Source organism: Thalassophryne amazonica, chromosome 5 (genome assembly GCF_902500255.1).
Source record: "Thalassophryne amazonica chromosome 5, fThaAma1.1, whole genome shotgun sequence".
Lineage (NCBI taxonomy): Eukaryota > Metazoa > Chordata > Actinopteri > Batrachoidiformes > Batrachoididae > Thalassophryne > Thalassophryne amazonica.
The window spans coordinates 37,337,205-37,359,360 of record NC_047107.1 but is presented as its reverse complement, the minus strand read 5'-3'; the positions used below and the strand labels follow the sequence as shown (position 1 = coordinate 37,359,360).

Sequence of the window (22,156 nt, the reverse complement as noted above, 5' to 3'; positions counted from 1 at the left end):
GGCCGATAATACTGGCCGGCCGATATATCGGTCGGGCTCTACAAAATATACATTAAATGGGGCTTTCAATGTTAAATTTAAATGGCCACAAAATTTGTGATGTGGCTCAGATCCGGATCAAACTTTGTCAGTTGATAAAGAATATCATCCTACATAATGCTCTTAAACACGAAAGAAATTTGATTCGTTCAATGTTAAAGATCGGAATTTTTCCTGACTTTGCCCTTTGACCTATGAGCTTGAAAATTGAATCACTTTTTGCCCATTAGGGTATATTGTCAGTAAAAAATTCAGTGACACACTGTCTGGTCTTAACTGCTAAAATAACTCTGTCCTTTCATCAATTAAAAGCCTCTTATCTGATGGGAAACCCAGCCATCAGAAATGCAAAGATGTGCCAGCCAGCCTTCCCTGCAGATTCAAACGTCTGTGCGTCAGCTTCATAGAGTTTCCACCTCCGTCTGTAGTATGGACACTCAAAAACAAAACAAGTTAAGCAAAATTAAGGTGAAGGTGAACTTGAAAATATTAGACAGGTCCTGTTGATTCAATGAAAATCTTTAGCCTGGTCTGATCTACATTACTAATTTAAAATAAATCTGAAGAAAAAAAAAAAAACTCAGAAATGGGTGCGGAACAAATTCCTCAATGTTAAGTAAGTACACCATTCCAAATGTAAAAGACTTGATACTCCCAGTGTTACTTTATGATGCTTGAAAGTGTATTTCAACAAAGTACTTTAACAGCTGCTCATAGTTAAAAGTTGCTCATAGTTAAAAGTATTGTTTTTCCACTCAGTTTATAGCAATACCCTAAAGACCTGTGACTAAGGTTTGAATCCATGACCTTCTGGCTGTGAAGTGATAACATGTGACAATGTGTCACAGACGCTGCCTATTCTCATTTCTCACACAACTCATGGACAGTTAAAATTATACCTTCAGAGTTAAAGTACACTTGTACAAAGTTCACTCAACAGTGATGTGAGCTATTATTACTAGCAAAAACCCACCCTATGGGTGTGTCTGTGTGTGTGTGTGGGGGGGGGGGGGGGGGGGGGGGGCATGTGGAGGAGGTTGTGCATGCGTCGCGGTTGCTGCGGGTACTGTAACTAATCAACAGGCCTGTCATAGGTGTACACACATACACACCCACATTTTTTCATTAAAGCTGTCAATATGTAGCATCAGAGAGGGATTTCAGTCACATTGGGGAGTTGATGGTCTAGTGGTTAAGTGTTGGGCTTGAGACCAGAGGATCCTCAGTTCAAATCCCAGTCTGACATGAAAATCACTTAGGGTCCTTGGGCAAGGTCCTTAATCCCCTAGTTGCTCCCAGTGTGTAGTGAGTACCTTGTATGGCAGCACCCTGACATCGGGGTGAATGTGAGGCATTATTGTAAAGCGCTTTGAGCGTGTGATACAGATGGAAAAGTGCTATATAAATGCAGTCCATTTACCATTTCTCACTGACTTTGATCTTGTCTAATCAATACAATTATCACTTCAACATGCTCAGCTAATGTTTGCTAAATATTTGGACACTGCAGACAGGAAGTAAAGAAGGAAAGTGTGGAAGGAATTGTGTGAGGGATTGCAAGGGTCTCCCTTGCAAAAGAGATCTCATTCTCAGTCGGACTAACCAGGTTAAATAAAGTTTAAATTAAAATGTACCTACAATGTATGGCCTGTAGAGGTGGGCGGATCGATCCTAATATCAATACCAACACTGGTATTGATATTGAACGATCCTCGTGTAAAAAGATCAATACTCAAGCTTTTTTCTCTCCCACACACACTGACTGCTGTGCACGCAGATTCATCAAAGTTTACTCTCTGTCTGTAAGAGCAGCGCTGCACTGTGTCATACAACATGGAGCAGGGCACCTTGTATTGTGGTTTGTCAGCCCTCTACCTCAGATTTTGATTTGTGTTGAGTGATATTTTTAAACAAAAATGTTGATTGTGATAATAAAGTATTTTGTTGTCATGAACAATGTTTGGCAAAATTCTATCCTGTCTTTTGGATCCTTTGGATCTATGAAGCTTAAATATGAAAAAGTATCGGCATCGGTATCGGCGATACCGGGCCTGTATTTACTTGGTATCGGATCAATACCAAAATTCCCGGTATCACCCACCTCTAATGGCCTGCATATGCGGGATGTTTGATATAGCTATACGAGTATATAAGGCATGATATAACATAAGAATGTTGAAAATGTTGAAAACTCACCGTACTACAACATATACCAGCCTGCTTCAATGTGCTCTTAACTTACACAAAACTTACCCATAACTTATTAGATGTACACCAGCGTATTCAACGTATTTTTAACACGTCGGCATACGCAGGTTAAATCTTACTTGGATGGGAGACCTCTTCGGAACACCAGGGGCTGTGTGTGTTTCTCTGGGTGAAACTGGAGTTGCGTCAGGAAGGGCATCTGGCATAAAACTTGTGACAAATACCAATGCAGATCCGGCTGTATCCACTGTGGCGATCCCCACCAAACGGGAGCAGCCGAAACAACAACAACAACAGCAACAACACGCTTGGTCCATACTGTCAATACCTCAGTCTGATATTTCCCCATACAGACCGAGCACGAGGTTAATAATTTATTTATTATAGGGCTGTTATATATATAAACATGCAAACTGACAGTATCGCCCGAATATGAAAGTTGCTGACAGCTCGTAGTCCAACTTGTTTGCTTCACCTCCATAAAGAACTTGCTAACAGATGGTCCGGTCGTTAGCTGGTAAGTTTTCAATCTGTGTTTTTCAGATGCTGTTTAGATATTTATGGAATACGTTCATGTCCGACTTGGTTTTTCTAATCGCGTTTTTAGCTTCTGGTTTATAAAGAAAATACATGTTTCGGACCGATTGTCATGGAAATCGGTCCGATATGGGAAAATATATGCTCGGTAATTAGCCAATCAGAGCGTGCGTAGCATCACAGCCATATAATAATCCTTTATTATTCCCCACTCTGTATCTTCTCTGTGGTGATCCCAAGGGAGAAGCTGAAAGAACTTACTTTTTTGTACTTGCCTTAACTTACTTGCTAGCATGTGTTGCACATGTGTTGCCCCCCCCCCCCCCTCCCCAGTTCACCTCACAACACATGTGGCATGCATGTATTGGTGTGTGGGGGAGAGGTGGCACACTTGCATGAAATTCTGATATGTATGTACAGATGAGGAGCAGCCAGCCAGAGTGCACACAACATGGCGAGGCATCTGTGAGCTGATTGAGACTCACAGAGACTCAGTGACAGCTGCAAATGATGGCTCAGTGCACAAGACATGTGACATTAAAAACACAGAGACCACCGTCAGGACAGGAACAGAAATAATTACTACAGTAACAAAATACACAATTACTACATGCCAAAATAACTAAAAAAAAAAAAAAAATCACATAACACGGAAACAAAGAGCGACACTTTGGTGTGTGGGCTGAACGGACAGTGGGGCATGGCTGGCTGCCAACAGCAGCAACTGTTGAGATCTCCGGTCCTGGACGTAACAGCTGTAGAACATGTATCGTGTTTTGACAGACATGACCTAACAATTGTCCACTGTGACACACGTGTGCGTGCTTGCTGTCGTCACGTGGAAATATATAAAACATATATTGCTTTTGCGATGGGCTGGAGCACACACATTGACAGGCTGTCTCAGGTGAAACGGACAGTCAGATCATGTGGTCACGCAGCAAGCGATCTGAATGTCACCTCTCTTTTTTTAAAATACTTTTATCGCCTTGTTGATTTTAGGCATTTTGCGATTGTAGCACAGTGGTAAAGTTTCTGTCTGTTAATCACAGCTTTTGTAAATTGCAGGTATGAATCCTGCAAGTGGCATTTATTTTTAATGTAACCAGGGTTGTTTAACTGCAGGGTTCTATATCGGGTCCCCTTTTATTTATTATTTATATCAACACAGTGATTTTCAGTAATTATACACCAATATCTAATCTGTCAGTGTCTGGTGATTGTAGTAGTTATTTATATAACCCGCTGGACATAATAAGATAGAATGAGTGTGCACTGCTTCATTCATGTCATTTCATGACTGTGCATCTGTGACCATGAGTCATGTACAGAGGCACAGAAGCATCATACTTGTATTGTTGGCTCGATAAGAGGGTGTGTAGTTTTTTTTTCTCCACATCAGCAGCATGATATGGTTCCACATGCTCCAGCTGTTTTTATTTTTTTCATCTCCACAGCTGAGGAGCGATGTGGTTCCACACTCTCCAGCTGCTCGCATTGTGTTCATGCATGCACATGAGTGTGCACAAAACCGTTGCAGCGGCATCATTCACGCCTACCCAACCGTGTGTCCCTCCTGACGCCAGCTCGATGTTTTCGTAATTCGCTCATTCAGGCTGTTTCACCGTGATTCGCCCTGATTCCTACTTATTTGCGCTATATTTGAAGGGGCCCAAAGCAATGAGTTGGAATGGTGGAATGTGAGTCCAGAATGTTTTTAGAACCTTAGACCTCAATAATTTTTAGAAGAGGACCTCAGCCCTTTTATTTCCTGTTCATTATGTAATTTTCAGTGTTTATTTACTGTCTTAATGTATTTAGAAATGGTTTAGGTGGTTGTTATCATATACACACTATTATTATTATCATTATTATTATTTTTATTTTATTATTACTTCTATTTTGCCATTTGATTTTTAAATGGACCACAATGGAAATAAGCGTTTTCACTTCCTTGTGTCATCCATGTATTTTAACATATTTACAATTATATGCACTTACACTCATGCTTTTGATATAAAATGATTTACTGCCCCCTGCTGGAATGATGTGTGAGTCCAAAATGTAATTAGCAATGTTAGCTAATATTCATAGCTTCTCCAAAACTATTAGTGCTATCAATGTTCCATTTTGGCACCATTCATCCTTGACCCAAAATACATAAGCATGTCAAACACCAAATGTCAGATGTACTCTGTTTGTCCCTGATTGAAGTTGCATGCACGCACACACAGGTGATGTCAGCATATGGTTTTAATTTGACAAACAAAGACAGTGGCTGAAGACATTAAAACCACAAAACATTTCACTCATGCTACCAACATAAAACTTAAGTCGCTCATGGTAAGAGCAACATGAAACTTATCTAAACTGACTAAACCAATTGAGCTACAAAAGCACAATAAATCAATAACACTAACAACACTGTTAATCTAACATAAACCACAATAACAACATTTGAATCTTCAAAACCCCCATAGTGCATTGCAGCACAGCATCCACTGTTTATTGGTTAGCTAAAATTGCTAATTTCTCCAAAAATATTCGTCCTATCAACTTTCTGTTTTTGCAGCTTTCATCCTTGACCCAAAATGTATAAGCATGCCAAATGACAAATGTCGACTCTCCATGGTTTTTGCGTGATCAAAGCCATACACACACACACATGCACACAGAGGCTGCTTGGCTATTATAATATAGAGATATTTATAAATCAAGACACTGCTAGAATACCTTCAAAAGATAACCTCCATTCTTCAAAGTGATATACCATCTTGTGCATGTGTGAATGAGGTCGTGCACTTTCAGTGACCCTGACTTGAGTTATCCAATAACCAGCGATTGCTCATATCCTCATATCTAGACACATAAAGGCAACTGTAAAACCTATGACACTGATTAGCACAAGAAAACACTCGCTGTGTAACACTGAAGCCACATGCTGAGTTTGTACAGTCAATCAGCAGAACTGGATTTTGGTAATTTCCATGACATCGGCACAACGGCCGATAAAAATAAAGTGAATATACAGCTGAACGATAACCACTGCAGGCATTAAATGAGTCAACTGTGAGTTTTCCTTGTGATTGCTGCATCATTACAAATGATGGCTGGATCTGTGATGTGATTTTGAGGGAACATTTCATGTTTGAGTCTCTGGAAAATTACAGCCCATGTGTTTTGCAGAATCATGCCAGGCTTTGGTTTTTTTTATTTATTTTTTTTTTTTTTTTACATTTATTGGATAATCACAATCACAACTGTAGTTGCAACAAGCTATTCTTTGAACAAAAGTTTTTCCCTCATGGCACTTAAAAATGCCAGCATGCGTGTAAACGGCCTTGTTGGGATTAGCTGTCATCTTCCTGCCGGTCTTTTTCATTTCAGCTCTGTTCATTTTGTTGCGACCTGACAGCCAGTTTTCATCTGTTAGGTAATGGCAAAGAAAGAGTAAAAGCTGTGAAGCTGTTAATGAGACATTGTGCATATTCTTTCAGCAGCAGAACCTTGGAGCTGAAACAATTCAAAGTGCTGATGTTTCTTACATCTCTGCCTGTGAAATTAAAACAAAGTGCAATTAGGGTTCAAACAGCAGCAGCAATGTGTGTGTGTGCATGTGCCCCGTCCCTGCTTTTTTGAGAATGTGTTGCAGGCATCCATTTCAAAATGAGCAAATATTTGCACAAAAATAAAGTCTATCAGTTTGAACATTAAATATCTTGTCTTTGTGGTGTATTCAATTGAATATAGGTTGAAGAGGATTTGCAAATCATTGTATTCTGTTTTTATTTACATTTTACACAAGGTCCCAACTTCATTGGAAATGGGGTTGTAAATCCATATGGTCCACGTTAATTAAGTTAGTTTTTTGCATAGTACTGAATAAATTCAGCTTTGAATAAAATTCGATTCAAGGTGGTTTCAAATTTCATACACAAGCATGACGCTTTACACCAGTTTATTGCCCAAAATTCATGGAAAAGTAACAACAATAACCAAAACTGTTTAATTACGGAAGGAAATGTCTCTCTTCTTCCTCCGTTTGTGGCTTTGCCAACATGTGCAGCTTTACAGCATTTTGCACCTGCTTCTTGACCAGACTCTTTGAGCATCTGTGTGCGCTGCCAACTGAGTTGCCCTGATCTAAAATGGCAGCCATGCCTCTTTGCCGGGACATGTTTCAGTGTGACTGCAGACTCTAGTTTTCATATTAACCTCTGTGGATCAGGCTTACACAAAGCAGAGTGGCTGCATAAAATAAATTAAAGGTGCTAGTACAATTTTTCTATCATTAGATGTCCCCATAGCTCCATTTTTCAATTCCTAAACAAAGCTTTCCTTCTAGGCTATTCCTCCTCTTCCATACTTTGTGTTGAGCACAGTGAATCCCTATTGATCCCTTTGAATAGGTCATGGCTCATTGCTGTCCTAGAAAGAGAAAGACATCTGCTGACCCAAATCCATCCACATTCTTGGTCACAGCCATTTTGTGGCTTATATATACACACACACACACAGAGACAGACGCATATATACATAACAAGTACAACAACATGTCTAAACTGAGGCCCTGGAAACTGCCAAGCAAAGGCTTACAGCTCTGACTACTCGGCTGAAGAGATACGCCAGACAAACAGAATGCAAGAGCAATCAGAGGATCTAGATCATGCCCAAAATTCAATGGAGTCTTCCATGCTCTAATATATATCTGTGGTGCAAATTTGGTGAGAATCCTTGAAGTAGTTTTGAGGTAATCCGTCAAAGCCTATATAAAGGGAAATCTTGATTAATACTCCAGATCTGGATCACCTCCAAAATTCAGTGGAGTCTTCCATGGCCTAATATCTATCTGTGGTGCACATTTGGTGATAATCCATGAAGTCATTTTGATTCAAGGATTCAAGGATTTAAAAGGAGTTTATTGTCATATGCATATAGGAACATGTTCCCTGCACAATGAAATGTGTTTACTGCATTTTTACCCATTCTAATTGCCAGTTAGGAGCAGAGGTCGCCTTTTTTTTTGGCGCCCGGGGACCAGCTCCAGATGTATATCCCTGCCCTAGTTCACGAGCAGGGCTGAGCAAACCTTGACCGGCCTCATGACACACTTAACAAACAACAACACACATAAGCCGGTCCGGTACATGAACAAATATAAAAGCACACACAAGGAAAGAACTGGGAAAAGAAAAACCTCCAGTGCTGCTGTGTTGAACTCACGCAGCAGCACTGGAGAGCAAAAAAAAACCCATAGCACAGAAAAACAGTCATAACAAAAAACAAATCACAACAGATGACAGACGAGACTTGATGTAATTCTTCATAGCATATATAAAGAGCAATCTTGATCCAGAATCCAGATTTGGTTCTGGATCATCTCCAAAATTTATTGGAGTCTTCCCTGGCTTAGTAACTATCTCCGGTGAAAATTTGGTGAGAATCTGTGAAGTAGTTTTGACGTAATCCTTCAAAGCCTACAGAAAGTGAATCTTGATCCAGAATCCAGATTCAGATCCAGATCACCTCCAAAATGTAATATTTTCTTCCATGGCCTAATATCTATCTGTGGTGAAAATGTTGTCAAAATCTGTGTAGTAGTTTTGACGTAATCCTGCTGACAGACAGACAGACAAATAAATAAATGCTGATGATTTTATTACGTCCTTGGTGGACGTAATAAATGGTCTATTTTCTAATGGCACATCCAGGGTGTACTCCCAGATGAAAGAGGAAAACAGTAACACAAGAATAGCCCTACTCAGAACTGAGACTGAGCATTCCTGGAAGAACATCTGGGAGAAAGAGCCACCACACAACACCAATGCCAAGTGGCTGGTGGACCTAAGAGCACACCACGGATACCTCCCAGAACAAGAACCAGTCAACATCACGAAGGCAAATATCCAACACTAAGTCTCATGGATGAAGAGTTGGACAGCACCAGGGTCTGATATGATTCACACCTACTGGCTGAAGAAGCCAACGCTGCTCCTCCATGTGTGCCTGGCAGTGCAAATGGATGGGCAACTATCAGCAGGTACTCACACAGACTGGCTACTATGGGGCAGGACAATCCTGATCATGAAGGACCCCCACAAGGGTACAACACCCTCAAACTACCGGCCAATTACCTGCCTCTCCACAACTAGCAGAGGACCTAGCTAGGACATGTATGCACATCATTTAGGAGAGGGTAACTCAACTGTTCTAGACTAATATGACCCCAGTGAACAAATTGGGACATGTGCCAAAATCTCTATCTGGGATGAACAGCCTGATAATGACCACACCCTTTTTTCGCCCCAAGTGCTACTTCTTTTATAACTGCAGCAGCTATAGATTTTCCAAGGTATTCAAAATGTTCAGAATGACCAATACATGTTTGAGAGGGTCATAGAAAAATGTAAAATTTTTATTTTGATATTTTTTGGAGAAAATGGCTAAAATAAGTGGAATTCATTTACTCTCAATGTATTACCATATATCGAGAGTAAATTAATTTTTGCCAAATATAACAAAATTTTATTTTCAGTCATACTGTAATAAATGGAACATTGATTTAAAGTTGTATTTGTGCTACCGACCCTCCTGTCCTGTGCACCAACAGCAGTTCCTGTATATTTGTTTTGTGAATTGTTCTGTAATTTGTGTATGTAGCATGGCCCAAGCAGAGGGTCCACCCCTTTGAGTCTGGTCTGCTTGAGGTTTATTCCTCAGAGGGAGATTTTCCTTACCACTGTTACTCTGGGGGTTGGTAAGGTTCAACCTTACTTGTGTGAAGCACCTTGAGGCAACTCTGTTGTGATTTGGCGCTGTATACGAGTATATATATATATATATATACTCGTAGATGAAATTAAATTGAAATTGAAATTTAAAGGGAAAAATACAAAACAAAACTTGTTTCTTTAGCAGACAGCAGTATCTAGAGATCTTAAATGTTGTAAAGATTATCGGGGAAATTTCCCAGCAACCAATAATACAAGTTATAACACCACATTACTGGGTTTTTTTTTCAAACATGTAAACACAACAAAATCCAGATATTAAGATTATACTCATTTAATGTCAGGGTTTCTGCAGCAATCACCTCCCTTGCATTTGCAGTACTCGCAGCAACGGATCCCAGCTACCCAGAAATATAGCTGTATTTAAAGTAACACTCGCAAAGAAAAAGGGCATGGTAATTTTTTAAAAGGATGTGGTCATTTTCAGGCTTTTCATCCCGGATAGAGATTTTGACACATATCCCAAGTTGTTCATTGGGGTCATATTCGTCTAGAACAGTTGAGTTGTTTTCTCCTAAATGATGTGCATACATGTCTAAGCTAGGTCCAAGCGCCGATCGACAGGCTGAAACCCCGCTGAAACAACCAGATCATTTCCAAAGTGAAGGCTTTGTTGATCCGGGATGTTGTCTGTCTTCCACAGAAATTGCAGAAGACGTGGACATCAGCACTTTTTCGGCACATTGAGACAGACATGCGGAGAAATTCACGTGTTGGGACGGAGCCGCATGGCGCAAAGCAATGCCGTGATGAAGCCTCACAGGACATGTCCTGGCATGTCCAGCTCATTCACAATTTCTCGGCTAGTCACACGACTGAAAAGCCACCGAAAGCCGTCTGAAAGCCATCTGAAAGCCGTCCTGTGAGACCAACATGGAGGTGCTTTTGTCCGCGCCATGAGCAGCTCCGTGGCGCATCCCTCCGCTTCTCTTTCCATGACAAAAACTCCTGTAACAGTGGAATGTGCCGAAAAAGTGCTGATGTCCACGTCTTCTGCCATTTCTGTGGAAGTCAGACAACGTCCCGGATCAACAAAGCCTTCACGTTGGAAATGATCTGGTTGTTTCAGCAGGGTTTCAGCCTGTCGATCGGCGCTCGGAGTGCGCCGTGCTCTCAGACGCTGTGGGCAGTCTTTAAACCGGCCGGAGCACTCCTTAATCTGTGTAATCCCCATAAAATCGTCCCTGAAAGCCATCTGAATTTTCCGAATGGTGTCCACCTGGAGGTCTCTCACAGTTTCTGGAAAAATTTGATGCAGCAAAGCTCCAAATCGTTCAGACATTTTATTCGCAATAAAAATCTGACGAGAGGGGTGGACCACTGCTCACTCAAAGCCTGCTCACAGGCGAATGACGCAACCGACAGGCGTGAAAAAACTCACACATGTGCACGAAGGTTCAAGCTTGGCTGATGCAATCACACGTGATTCAAATCCATATAGTTTTTGAAAAAAATAAAAAGGTCTGTTACTTTTTGGACAGACCTCGTATATATATATATATATATATATATATATATATATATATATATATATATATATATATATATATATATATATATATATATATATATATATATATATATATATATATATATATATATATATATATATATATATATATATATATATATATATATATATATATATATATATATATTGGCTTGGTGGTTAGCACTGTTGCCTCACAGCGAGAAGGTCGTGGGTTCAATTTCCAACTGTGGCCTTTCTGTGCGGAGTTTGCGTGCTTCCCCGTGTTTGCGTGGGTTCTCTCCGAATACTCAGGCTTCCTCCCACATCCAAAGTAACGCAGGTTAGGTGGACTGGAAACTTTACAAATTGTCCATAGGTGTGTGTTTGGTGTGATTGTGTTTGTCTGTTTGTGGCCCTGCTACAGACTGATGTCCTGTCCTGGGTGTACCCCACCTCATGCTCTATGACTGCTGGGATAGGCCCCAGCCCCCTGCGACCCTTAATTGGACTAAGCGGTTGAAGATGAGTGAGTGAGTGAGTGATGTATCAAAGTATCGTCTGCGATTTGGTAGAATTGGAGATTCTACTAGTAGAATACCTGATCAGAAACTATACTAGTAGACTCTACTGGCAGAATCAGTGACTTTACCAGTAGAGACTCCGACTGGAGACTGAACTAGTAGAGACTCTGATTCTACCAAGCCATTCATTATCATCATGACAAGATGATATCTAGATGTAACATGACAGCAATACCTTACTGTGGAAATTAGAAACATGTCTGTCATATCAACTTCTCATTAGAGCCACACCATGCTGAAGTGATCACAGTAAGAAAGTAAGAACTTGTAATCAACAGAAACTCTGGTAGAGTTCCCGACTGAAGTTTCTACTGGGATTCTGTCAGTAGATTCTCCGATTGGAGATTCTACCAGTAGAGACTGCAATCGTAGTCATCTATATATATATACGAGGTCTGTCCAAAAAGTATCAGACCTTTTAATTTTTTTCAAAAACCTTATGGATTTGAATAACTTGTGCTTGCATGAGCCAACCTTGAACCTTCATGTGCATGCGTGAGTTTTTTCACGCCTGTCGGTTGCGTCATTCGCCTGTGAGTAGGCTTTGAGTGAGCACTGGTCCTCCCCCCTCGTTGGATTTTCATTGCGAGGAAAATGTCTGAACGATTGGAGCAGCGCTGAATCAAATTTTTCCAGAAACTGTGAGAGACAGCCAGGTAGAAACCATTCGGAAGATTCAAACGGCTTTCGGTGGCTTTTCAGTCGAGTGAGTATCTGAGGAATTGTGTAAGAGCTGGACATGTCACAACATGTCCTGTGAGACTTCCACCTTCCGCACGTCTTTCATTACAAAATCTCCTGTAACAGTGGAATGTGCCAAAAAGTGCTGATGTCCACCTCTTCTGCAATTTCTCTGGTAGTCAGAAGACGTCCTGGATCAACACAGCGTTCACTTTGGAAATGATCTGGTCGTTTCAGCCTGTCGATGGCCGCTCGGAGCACGGCGCACCCTCCGCCATTGTGCGCCGTCTTTAAACCGGTTGTAACACTCCTTAATCTGTGTGATGCCCATAGGATCGTCACCGAAAGCCGTCTGAATCTTCCGAATGGTTTCCACCTGGCTGTCTCTCACAGTTTCTGGAAAAATTTGCTGCAGCAAAGCTCCAAATCGTTCCACCTCGCAATGAAAATCCAACGAGAGGGGAGGACCAGTGCTCACAAAAAGCCTGCTCACAGGCGAATGATGCAACCGACGGGCGTGAAAAAAATCACGCATGCGCATGAAGGTTTAAGGTTGGCTCATGCAAGCACACATGATTCAAATCCATATGGTTTTTGAAAAAAATAAAAAGGTCTGATACTTTTTGGACAGACCTCGTATATATATATATATATATATATATATATATATATATATATATATATATATATATATATATATATATATATATATATATATATATATATATATAATGTGTATATGTGTGTGTGTGTGTGTGTGTGTGTGGTTGTGTGTGTGTATATGTGTTTGTATATCACTGTGATTTCAGACAGTCATCCATTGTTGTGAGAATTTTTAACCAAACTGGTGAATAATTATGCTGTGCTGTGAAAGCAGAGGTACACATGCATTTTATGCACAGAAAGCAGATCCCATCCACAGTAATCATGTGCATTAATGTTTTTCTATGTGCATTCATGTTTTTCTGTATTTTCGCGGTTTTATTGTGGATAAGGCATGACATGTGATGCATACAAAAGTAATTAATTCAACTTTGGTGTGGTTCAAACTTAATAAATACAAAGTTTTACAGCTTTTTTTATGAATCCGAGTTCTGCCTAAACATGAAAATGACTTCACCATAAGTGACATAAACTAGTGTTCAGAAAAAAGTCCTTTGTGCCCAGTGCAAAAAAGAGTCATAGCTATACACCTGTTTTGTACAGACACATTTATATTTCTTCACCAAACAAGCAGAAATATCCCTATTAACACATTCAATAGGCCCAAAGTTTACAGTGATTAATTCCTTTTCTCTGTGAGGCAGCAGCATCTGTAGTTAAGCCTCTTTATTCAAAGGCTGGATACCACATGGTGAGTAACAACTTGGAAAATGGAATTCAGAGTGCAGTGCAAATTGACCTTTCTGCTAAAGGACAGAAATCATAGTTTTTACCAGTAGTACTACAACAGTGCGCTACTACAACTACGTTTAGATTGTAGCAGTCGTCTAATACAATGTCTACTCAATGGAAATTGGACTGCATTTATATAGCACTTTTCCATCTGCATCAGACGCTCAAAGTGCTTTACAATGATGCCTCACATTCACCCATTCTCACAAACACACTCACACCGATGCCAGGTTGCTGCCATGCAAGGAGCTCACTACACACCCGGAGCAACTAGGGGATTAATGACCTTGCCCAAGGGTCCTTAGTAATTTTCCAGTCAGGCTGGGGTTTGAACCGAGGATCCTCTGGTCTCAAGCCCAACGTTTATCCATTAGATCATCACCTCCCCTACTACTACTGCAATGTTTATATTGGCCATCCTGGCTAGGCAAAAGCAAAGTAGGCTCAACACATCACGCATTCATCTGCCATATGAGATGTAGCGAGGGCTTTGATTGGTAAGTGGATTGGCCCTGTCCCTCTGGTATCCGATAAGTGAATGATGTCTGTATCACACTCCATGCCTATGTTGGATTGAACCGGGCACCTCTCTAGTGCTGTTAGCATGTTAGCAAGAATTGTAGTTTTGCTGATTTTAGTTCTACTTCACACAAACCACAGTGAGGCTCAAGTCTTCTTGAATATGATACCACAAATTTGGTGCACCTATCTTTGGGCAGTTTTGTCCATTCCTCTTTGCAGCACACCTCAAGCTCCATCAGGTTGGATGGGGAGTGCCGGTGCACAGCCATTTTCAGATCTCTCCAGAGATGTTCAGTCAGATTCAGGTCTGGGCTCTGGCTGACCCACTCAAGGATATTTACAGAGTTGTGCTGAAGCCACTCCTTTGATATCTTGGTTGTGTGGTGAGAGTAATTTTCCTGCTGAAAGATGAACCGTCAACCCAGTCTGAGATCAAGAGCACTCAGGAGCAGGTTTTCATGTCTCTGTACATTGCTGCATTCAACTTTCCTGGTGCCTGGTTTCCTCCAAACATGACATCTGCCATTCATGACAAAGAGTTCAGTCTTTGTCTAATCAGACCACACTTTTGTTTCTCATGGTCTGAGAGTCCTTTAGGTGCCTTTTGGCAAGCTCCAGGTGGGCTGCCATGTGATTTTTACTAAGAAGTGGCTTCTGTCTGGCTGCTCTACTATACAGGCCTGATTAGTGTATTGCTGCAGAGATGGCTGTCCTTCTGGAATGCTGAAGCTCTGACACAGTGACGCTTCTCACCCAGTTGCTCAGTTTAGACATGAGGCCAGCTCTAGGAAGAGTCCTGGTGGATCCAACCTTTTTCCATTTACAGGTGATGGAGGCCATTGTGCTCAATGGGACCTTCAAAACACCAGAAATGTTTCTGTACCCTTTCCCAGATTTGTGCCTCCAGACAGTCCTGTCTTAGAGGTCTACAGACAATTCCTTTGACTTCATGTTTGGTTTGTGCTCTGACATGCACTGTCAACTGTGGGAATTTATATGTAGACAGGTGTGTGTCTTTCCAAATCATGTCCAATCAACTGAATTTATCCCAGGTGGACTCCAATTAAGCTGTAGAAACATCTCAAGGATGATCCAAGGAATCAGGATGCACCTAAGCTCAGTTTTGAGCTTCATTGCAAAGGCTGTGAATACTTACATACATGTATTTGTTTGTTTTGTTTTATTATTATTATTAATAATAATAATAATAACTTTGCAAAAATCTAAAAAAAAATTCTTTCACATTGTCATTATGGGGTATTGCGTGTAGAAGTTTGACGGAAAATGCATTTCATCCATTTTGGAATAAGGCTGTAACATAAAAAAAATGTGGAAATAGTGAAGCGCTGTGAATAATTTCCGAATGCACGGTACAGCCACTGCATGTCTGCCCATCTATCACACAGAATAGAAGAACAAATGTGAATATTCTGCTCAATGTGTGATAAAACATATTTTAAATATGCCCATACGTAGCCCAGTGAAAAAGTCAATCAATCAATCAATCAATCAATCAATTTTATTTATATAGCACCAAATCACAACAAACAGTTGCCCCAAGGCGCTTTATACTGTAAGGCAAGGCCATACAATAATTATGTAAAAACCCCAACGGTCAAAACGACCCCCTGTGAGCAAGCACTTGGCGACAGTGGGAAAGAAAAACTCCCTTTTAACAGGAAGAAACCTCCAGCAGAACCAGGCTCAGGGAGGGGCAGTTTTCTGCTGGGACTGGTTAGGGCTGAGGGAGAGAACCAGGAAAAAGACATGCTGTGGAGGGGAGCAGAGATCAATCACTAGTGATTAAATGCAGAGTGGTGCATACAGAGCAAAAAGAGAAAGAAACAGTGCATCATGGGAACCCCCCAGCAGTCTACGTCTATAGCAGCATAACTAAGGGATGGTTCAGGGTCACCTGATCCAGCCCTAACTATAAGCTTAGCAAAAAGGAAAGTTTTAAGCCTAATCTTAAAAGTAGAGAGGGTGTCTGTCTCCCTGATCTGAATTGGGAGCTGGTTCCAGAGGAGAGGAGCCTGAAAGCTGAAGGCTCTGCCTCCCATTCTACTCCTACAAACCCTAGGAACTACAAGTAAGCCTGCAGTCTGAGAGCGAAGCGCTCTATTGGGGTGATATGGTACTATGAGGTCCCTAAGACAAGATGGGACCTGATTATTCAAAACCTTATAAGTAAGAAGAAGAATTTTAAATTCTATTCTAGAATTAACAGGAAGCCAATGAAGAGAGGCCAATATGGGTGAGATATGCTCTCTCCTTCTAGTCCCCGTTAGTACTCTAGCTGCAGCATTTTGAATTAACTGAAGGCTTTTCAGGGAACTTTTAGGACAACCTGATAATAATGAATTACAATAGTCCAGCCTAGAGGAAATAAATGCATGAATTAGTTTTTCAGCATCACTCTGAGACAAGACCTTTCTAATTTTAGAGATATTGCGTAAATGCAAAAAAGCAGTCCTACATATTTGTTTAATATGCGCTTTGAATGACATATCCTGATCAAAATGACTCCAAGATTTCTCACAGTATTACTAGAGGTCAGGGTAATGCCATCCAGAGTAAGGATCTGGTTAGACACCATGTTTCTAAGATTTGTGGGGCCAAGTACAATAACTTCAGCTTTATCTGAGTTTAAAAGCAGAAAATTAGAGGTCATCCATGTCTTTATGTCTGTAAGACAATCCTGCAGTTTAGCTAATTGGTGTGTGTCCTCTGGCTTCATGGATAGATAAAGCTGGGTATCATCTGCATAACAATGAAAATTTAAGCAATGCCGTCTAATAATACTGCCTAAGGGAAGCATGTATAAAGTGAATAAAATTGGTCCTAGCACAGAACCTTGTGGAACTCCATAATTAACCTTAGTCTGTGAAGAAGATTCCCCATTTACATGAACAAATTGTAATCTATTAGATAAATATGATTCAAACCACCGCAGCGCAGTGCCTTTAATACCTATGGCATGCTCTAATCTCTGTAATAAAATTTTATGGTCAACAGTATCAAAAGCAGCACTGAGGTCTAACAGAACAAGCACAGAGATGAGTCCACTGTCCGAGGCCATAAGAAGATCATTTGTAACCTTCACTAATGCTGTTTCTGTACTATGATGAATTCTAAAACCTGACTGAAACTCTTCAAATAGACCATTCCTCTGCAGATGATCAGTTAGCTGTTTTACAACTACCCTTTCAAGAATTTTTGAGAGAAAAGGAAGGTTGGAGATTGGCCTATAATTAGCTAAGATAGCTGGGTCAAGTGATGGCTTTTTAAGTAATGGTTTAATTACTGCCACCTTAAAAGCCTGTGGTACATAGCCAACTAATAAAGATAGATTGATCATATTTAAGATCGAAGCATTAAATAATGGTAGGGCTTCCTTGAGCAGCCTGGTAGGAATGGGGTCTAATAGACATGTTGATGGTTTGAATGAAGTAACTAATGAAAATAACTCAGACAGAACAATCTGAGAGAAAGAGTCTAACCAAATACTGGCATCACTGAAAGCACCCAAAGATAATGATACATCTTTGGGATGGTTATGAGTAATTTTTTCTCTAATAGTTAAAATTTTATTAGCAAAGAAAGTCATGAAGTCATTACTAGTTAAAGTTAAAGGAATACTCGGCTCAATAGAGCTCTGACTCTTTGTCAGCCTGGCTACAGTGCTGAAAAGAAACCTGGGGTTGTTCTTATTTTCTTAAATTAGTGATGAGTAGTAAGATGTCCTAGCTTTACGGAGGGCTTTTTTATAGAGCAACAGACTCTTTTTCCAGGCTAAGTGAAGATCTTCTAAATTAGTGAGACGCCATTTCCTCTCCAACTTACGGGTTATCTGCTTTAAGCTGCGAGTTTGTGAGTTATACCACGGAGTCAGGCACTTCTGATTTAAAGCTCTCTTTTTCAGAGGAGCTACAGCATCCAAAGTTGTCTTCAATGAGGATGTGAAACTATTGACGAAATACTCTATCTCACTTACAGAGTTTAGGTAGCTACTCTGCACTGTGTTGGTATATGGCATTAGAGAACATAAAGAAGGAATCATATCCTTAAACCTAGTTACAGCGCTTTCTGAAAGACTTCTAGTGTAATGAAACTTATTCCCCACTGCTGGGTAGTCCATCAGAGTAAATGTAAATGTTATTAAGAAATGATCAGACAGAAGGGAGTTTTCAGGGAATACTGTTAAGTCTTCAATTTCCATACCATAAGTCAGAACAAGATCTAAGATATGATTAAAGTGGTGGGTGGACTCATTTACATTTTGAGCAAAGCCAATTGAGTCTAATAATAGATTAAATGCAGTGTTGAGGCTGTCATTCTCAGCATCTGTGTGGATGTTAAAATCACCCACTATAATTATCTTATCTGAGCTAAGCACTAAGTCAGACAAAAGGTCTGAAAATTCACAGAGAAACTCACAGTAACGACCAGGTGGACGATAGATAATAACAAATAAAACTGGTTTTTGGGACTTCCAATTTGGATGGACAAGACTAAGAGTCAAGCTTTCAAATGAATTAAAGCTCTGTCTGGGTTTTTGATTAATTAATAAGCTGGAATGGAAGATTGCTGCTAATCCTTCGCCTCGGCCTGTGCTACGAGCGTTCTGGCAGTTAGTGTGACTCTGCGGAGTTGACTCATTTAAACTAACATATTCATCCTGCTGTAACCAGGTTTCTGTAAGGCAGAATAAATCAATATGTTGATCAATTATTATATCATTTACTAACAGGGACTTAGAAGAGAGAGACCTAATGTTTAATAGACCACATTTAACTGTTTTAGTCTGTGGTGCAGTTGAAGGTGCTATATTATTTTTTCTTTTTGAATTTTTATGCTTAAATAGATTTTTACTGGTTATTGGTAGTCTGGGAGCAGGCACCGTCTCTACGGGGATGGGGTAATGAGGGGATGGCAGGGGGAGAGAAGCTGCAGAGAGGTGTGTAAGACTACAACTCTGCTTCCTGGTCCCAACTCTGGATAGTCACGGTTTGGAGGATTTAAGAAAATTGGCCAGATTTCTAGAAATGAGAGCTGCTCCATCCAAAGTGGGATGGATGCCGTCTCTCCTAACAAGACCAGGTTTTCCCCAGAAGCTTTGCCAATTATCTATGAAGCCCACCTCATTTTTTGGACACCACTCAGACAGCCAGCAATTCAAGGAGAACATGTGGCTAAACATGTCACTCCCGGTCCGATTGGGGAGGGGCCCAGAGAAAACTACAGAGTCCGACATTGTTTTTGCAAAGTTACACACCGATTCAATGTTAATTTTAGTGACCTCCGATTGGCGTTACTGCCGACGTGAATTACAATCTTACCAAATTTACGCTTAGCCTTAGCCAGCAGTTTCAAATTTCCTTCAATGTCGCCTGCTCTGGCCCCTGGAAGACAATTGAATATGGTTGCTGGTGTCGCTACCTTCACATTTCTCAAAACAGAGTCGCCAATAACCAGAGTTTGATCCTTGGCGGGTGTGTCGTCGAGTGGGGAAAAACGGTTAGAAATGTGAACGGGTTAGCGGTGTACACGGGGCTTCTGTTTAGGGCTACGCTTCCTCCTCACAGTCACCCAGTCGGCCTGCTTTCCCAGCTGCTCGGGATCTGGCAGAGGGAAACTAACGGCGGCTAAGCTACCTTGGTCCACACCGACTATGGGGTCCTGGCTAGCTGTAGAATTTTCCACGGTGCGGAGCCGAGTCTCCAATTCGCCCAGCCTGGCCTCCAAAGCTACAAATAAGCTACACTTATTACAAGTACCATTACTGCTAAAGGAGGCCGAGGAATAACTAAACATTTCACACCCAGAGCAGAAAAGTGCGGGAGAGACAGGAGAAGCCGCCATGCTAAACCGGCTAAGAGCTAGAAGCTGCGCTAAGCTAGTGGATTCCTACAAACACACAAAGTGAATAATGTGTAAATAATTTAGAGGTGATTCAGCAGAGGGAGTGCTTTAGTTAAGGCACGTGAAGATTACACTGTGAAACAAATCGTTATCTAGGTAACTAGATCAATCTAACTGCGCAGATTTAACAGATACAGCAAAACACCGCTGTGCTCCGGAACAGGAAGTGATACAGTACTGCAGTGAGAGCCAACCACCAGTAGAGGCAAGCAAGAGCTGTGCAAGTCTATCAGCACACCAACTCTGGTGTATATCAAAAGTCGAGTCACATTCGAGCACATATTTTCCTCTTCTTCTCCTCTATATATATATATATATATATATATATATATATATATATATATATATATATATATATATATATATATATATATATAATTAGGACATCCCAAACAAATTTAATGTCAAGTTGTCATGACAAAAACATTATCTGGTAACGTCACTTTAATTAATGTCAAGTTGTCATAATAAGGACATCCCAAACAAATTTAATATCAAGTTGTCATGACAAAAACATTATCTGGTAATGTCACTTTAATTAATCTCAAGTTGTCATAATAAGGACATCCCAAACAAATTTAATGTCAAGTTGTCATGTCAAAGAAAGCATCTGGTAATGTCACTTTGATTAATGTGAAATTGTCATAATCAAGACAACCCAAAAAATGTCAACTTCTCATGACAAAAACCAAAAGACACTTTATGACAGCAGTCATAAACATTTATGACATTGACATAATGTTTATGACACATTCATGATTGTGTCATGTAACAGTTATGACAGTGTCATGTCACGATTATGGCTGTACCTTCAAGTAAAGTGTTACCAAAAGATGTACATGATCTGGCAGTGCAACACGGTAAGATCAGTACTCACTGCTGTGCGCCTGACGCTCTGCTGACTCGGACATCTCCGCTTTTAGCACTGATTTCCTCAAACAAACCCAGAACAAGCGCAGAGGTGGAAACGATCGAAAGGCCATGATTGAACCTTTTGAACTATTGGACTTGAAATTCATTCTAAACTCTGTTCAGTGCTACACTGACTCAATCATTAACTACAGTGACAAGAAGACAGCAGCTGTGGCTTCATGATGTGATCATTACTTGAGTTAATTATTGGCAGCGTGTGGCATATCAAATTACTTCTGTCTCACACATAAATAAATTTGAGATATGTTTATTAGATAGATATATTTATATACAATAAAGGAATGTGAGTCAAATGGTTGTGTAAAAGCCCAGACGTGTCCCTTGTAAAATGAAGTGACAGACAGAAATATGCTTTGATAGATTGAGAAGTGTTGATTCCAGGTTGCCAACATGATAACTCATAAAAAAAAAAAACAAATACAAGGAGGGACATTTTATAAGGACAAAATCATTAACCCCTTCTAAGCCTGTATATCCCATCGATGGGAAACTTTTTTATTTGTGAGATACTGACAAGCCAAAATGAGGCTGGTGGTAGGGAGTTAAACTTTGAACTCTGATGCACAAGATCAATGCAAAAAGCATATTGTTTTGCTTATATAATATTGCATAGATGTGTCTGCAACCTGCTAAATGGTTAGTGGATGGATGATTGAAAGTAGGAGCAGGTGTGGGTGTCAGTGACAGAGACAAACCTTTTCTGCACAAAGAAAAAAAAACGGTCAGGGAGATGTACAAGGTACACTGTGAATTAGGTCTGTGAGAAAGAGAGAGCAAGAGAGAGAGAAAGAGAGCTTTTCTGCACAGAAATCTACTAAATCAGAGAAATAAACTACCGTCTCTTAAAACAAAGCCTTATATACAACCACAAGTCCACACAACTCTGCAGGAAGGATTTTGTTTGAATGTTGTTGAAGCAGGCACTTCTTCCTCTCTCTCTCTCTCTCTCTCAGTAATTTAATTTCTTCCTTCTCACTCTCAACATAATTTAATTTTCAGGTCCACCTGAACTTCCTACACATTCGCTGTCTGTAGATTTCTATACTCGTATATCTATAAGTATTAAAGATAAATCA

At 40.4% G+C, this 22,156-nt stretch overlaps 1 protein-coding gene across 1 annotated transcript in view; it reads right to left on the bottom strand.

Moving 5' to 3' along the window:
* Positions 1 to 21,127, bottom strand: part of bco2l (beta-carotene 15, 15-dioxygenase 2, like) — a 74,229-nt gene extending 53,102 nt beyond the window's left edge. The window contains exon 1 of the mRNA XM_034170017.1: positions 21,025 to 21,127. Within this exon, the coding sequence (XP_034025908.1) occupies positions 21,025 to 21,058 (34 nt within the window). The 5' untranslated portion in view covers positions 21,059 to 21,127. The remainder of the gene's footprint in view (positions 1 to 21,024) is intronic.
* Positions 21,128 to 22,156: the final 1,029 nt, after the last annotated feature.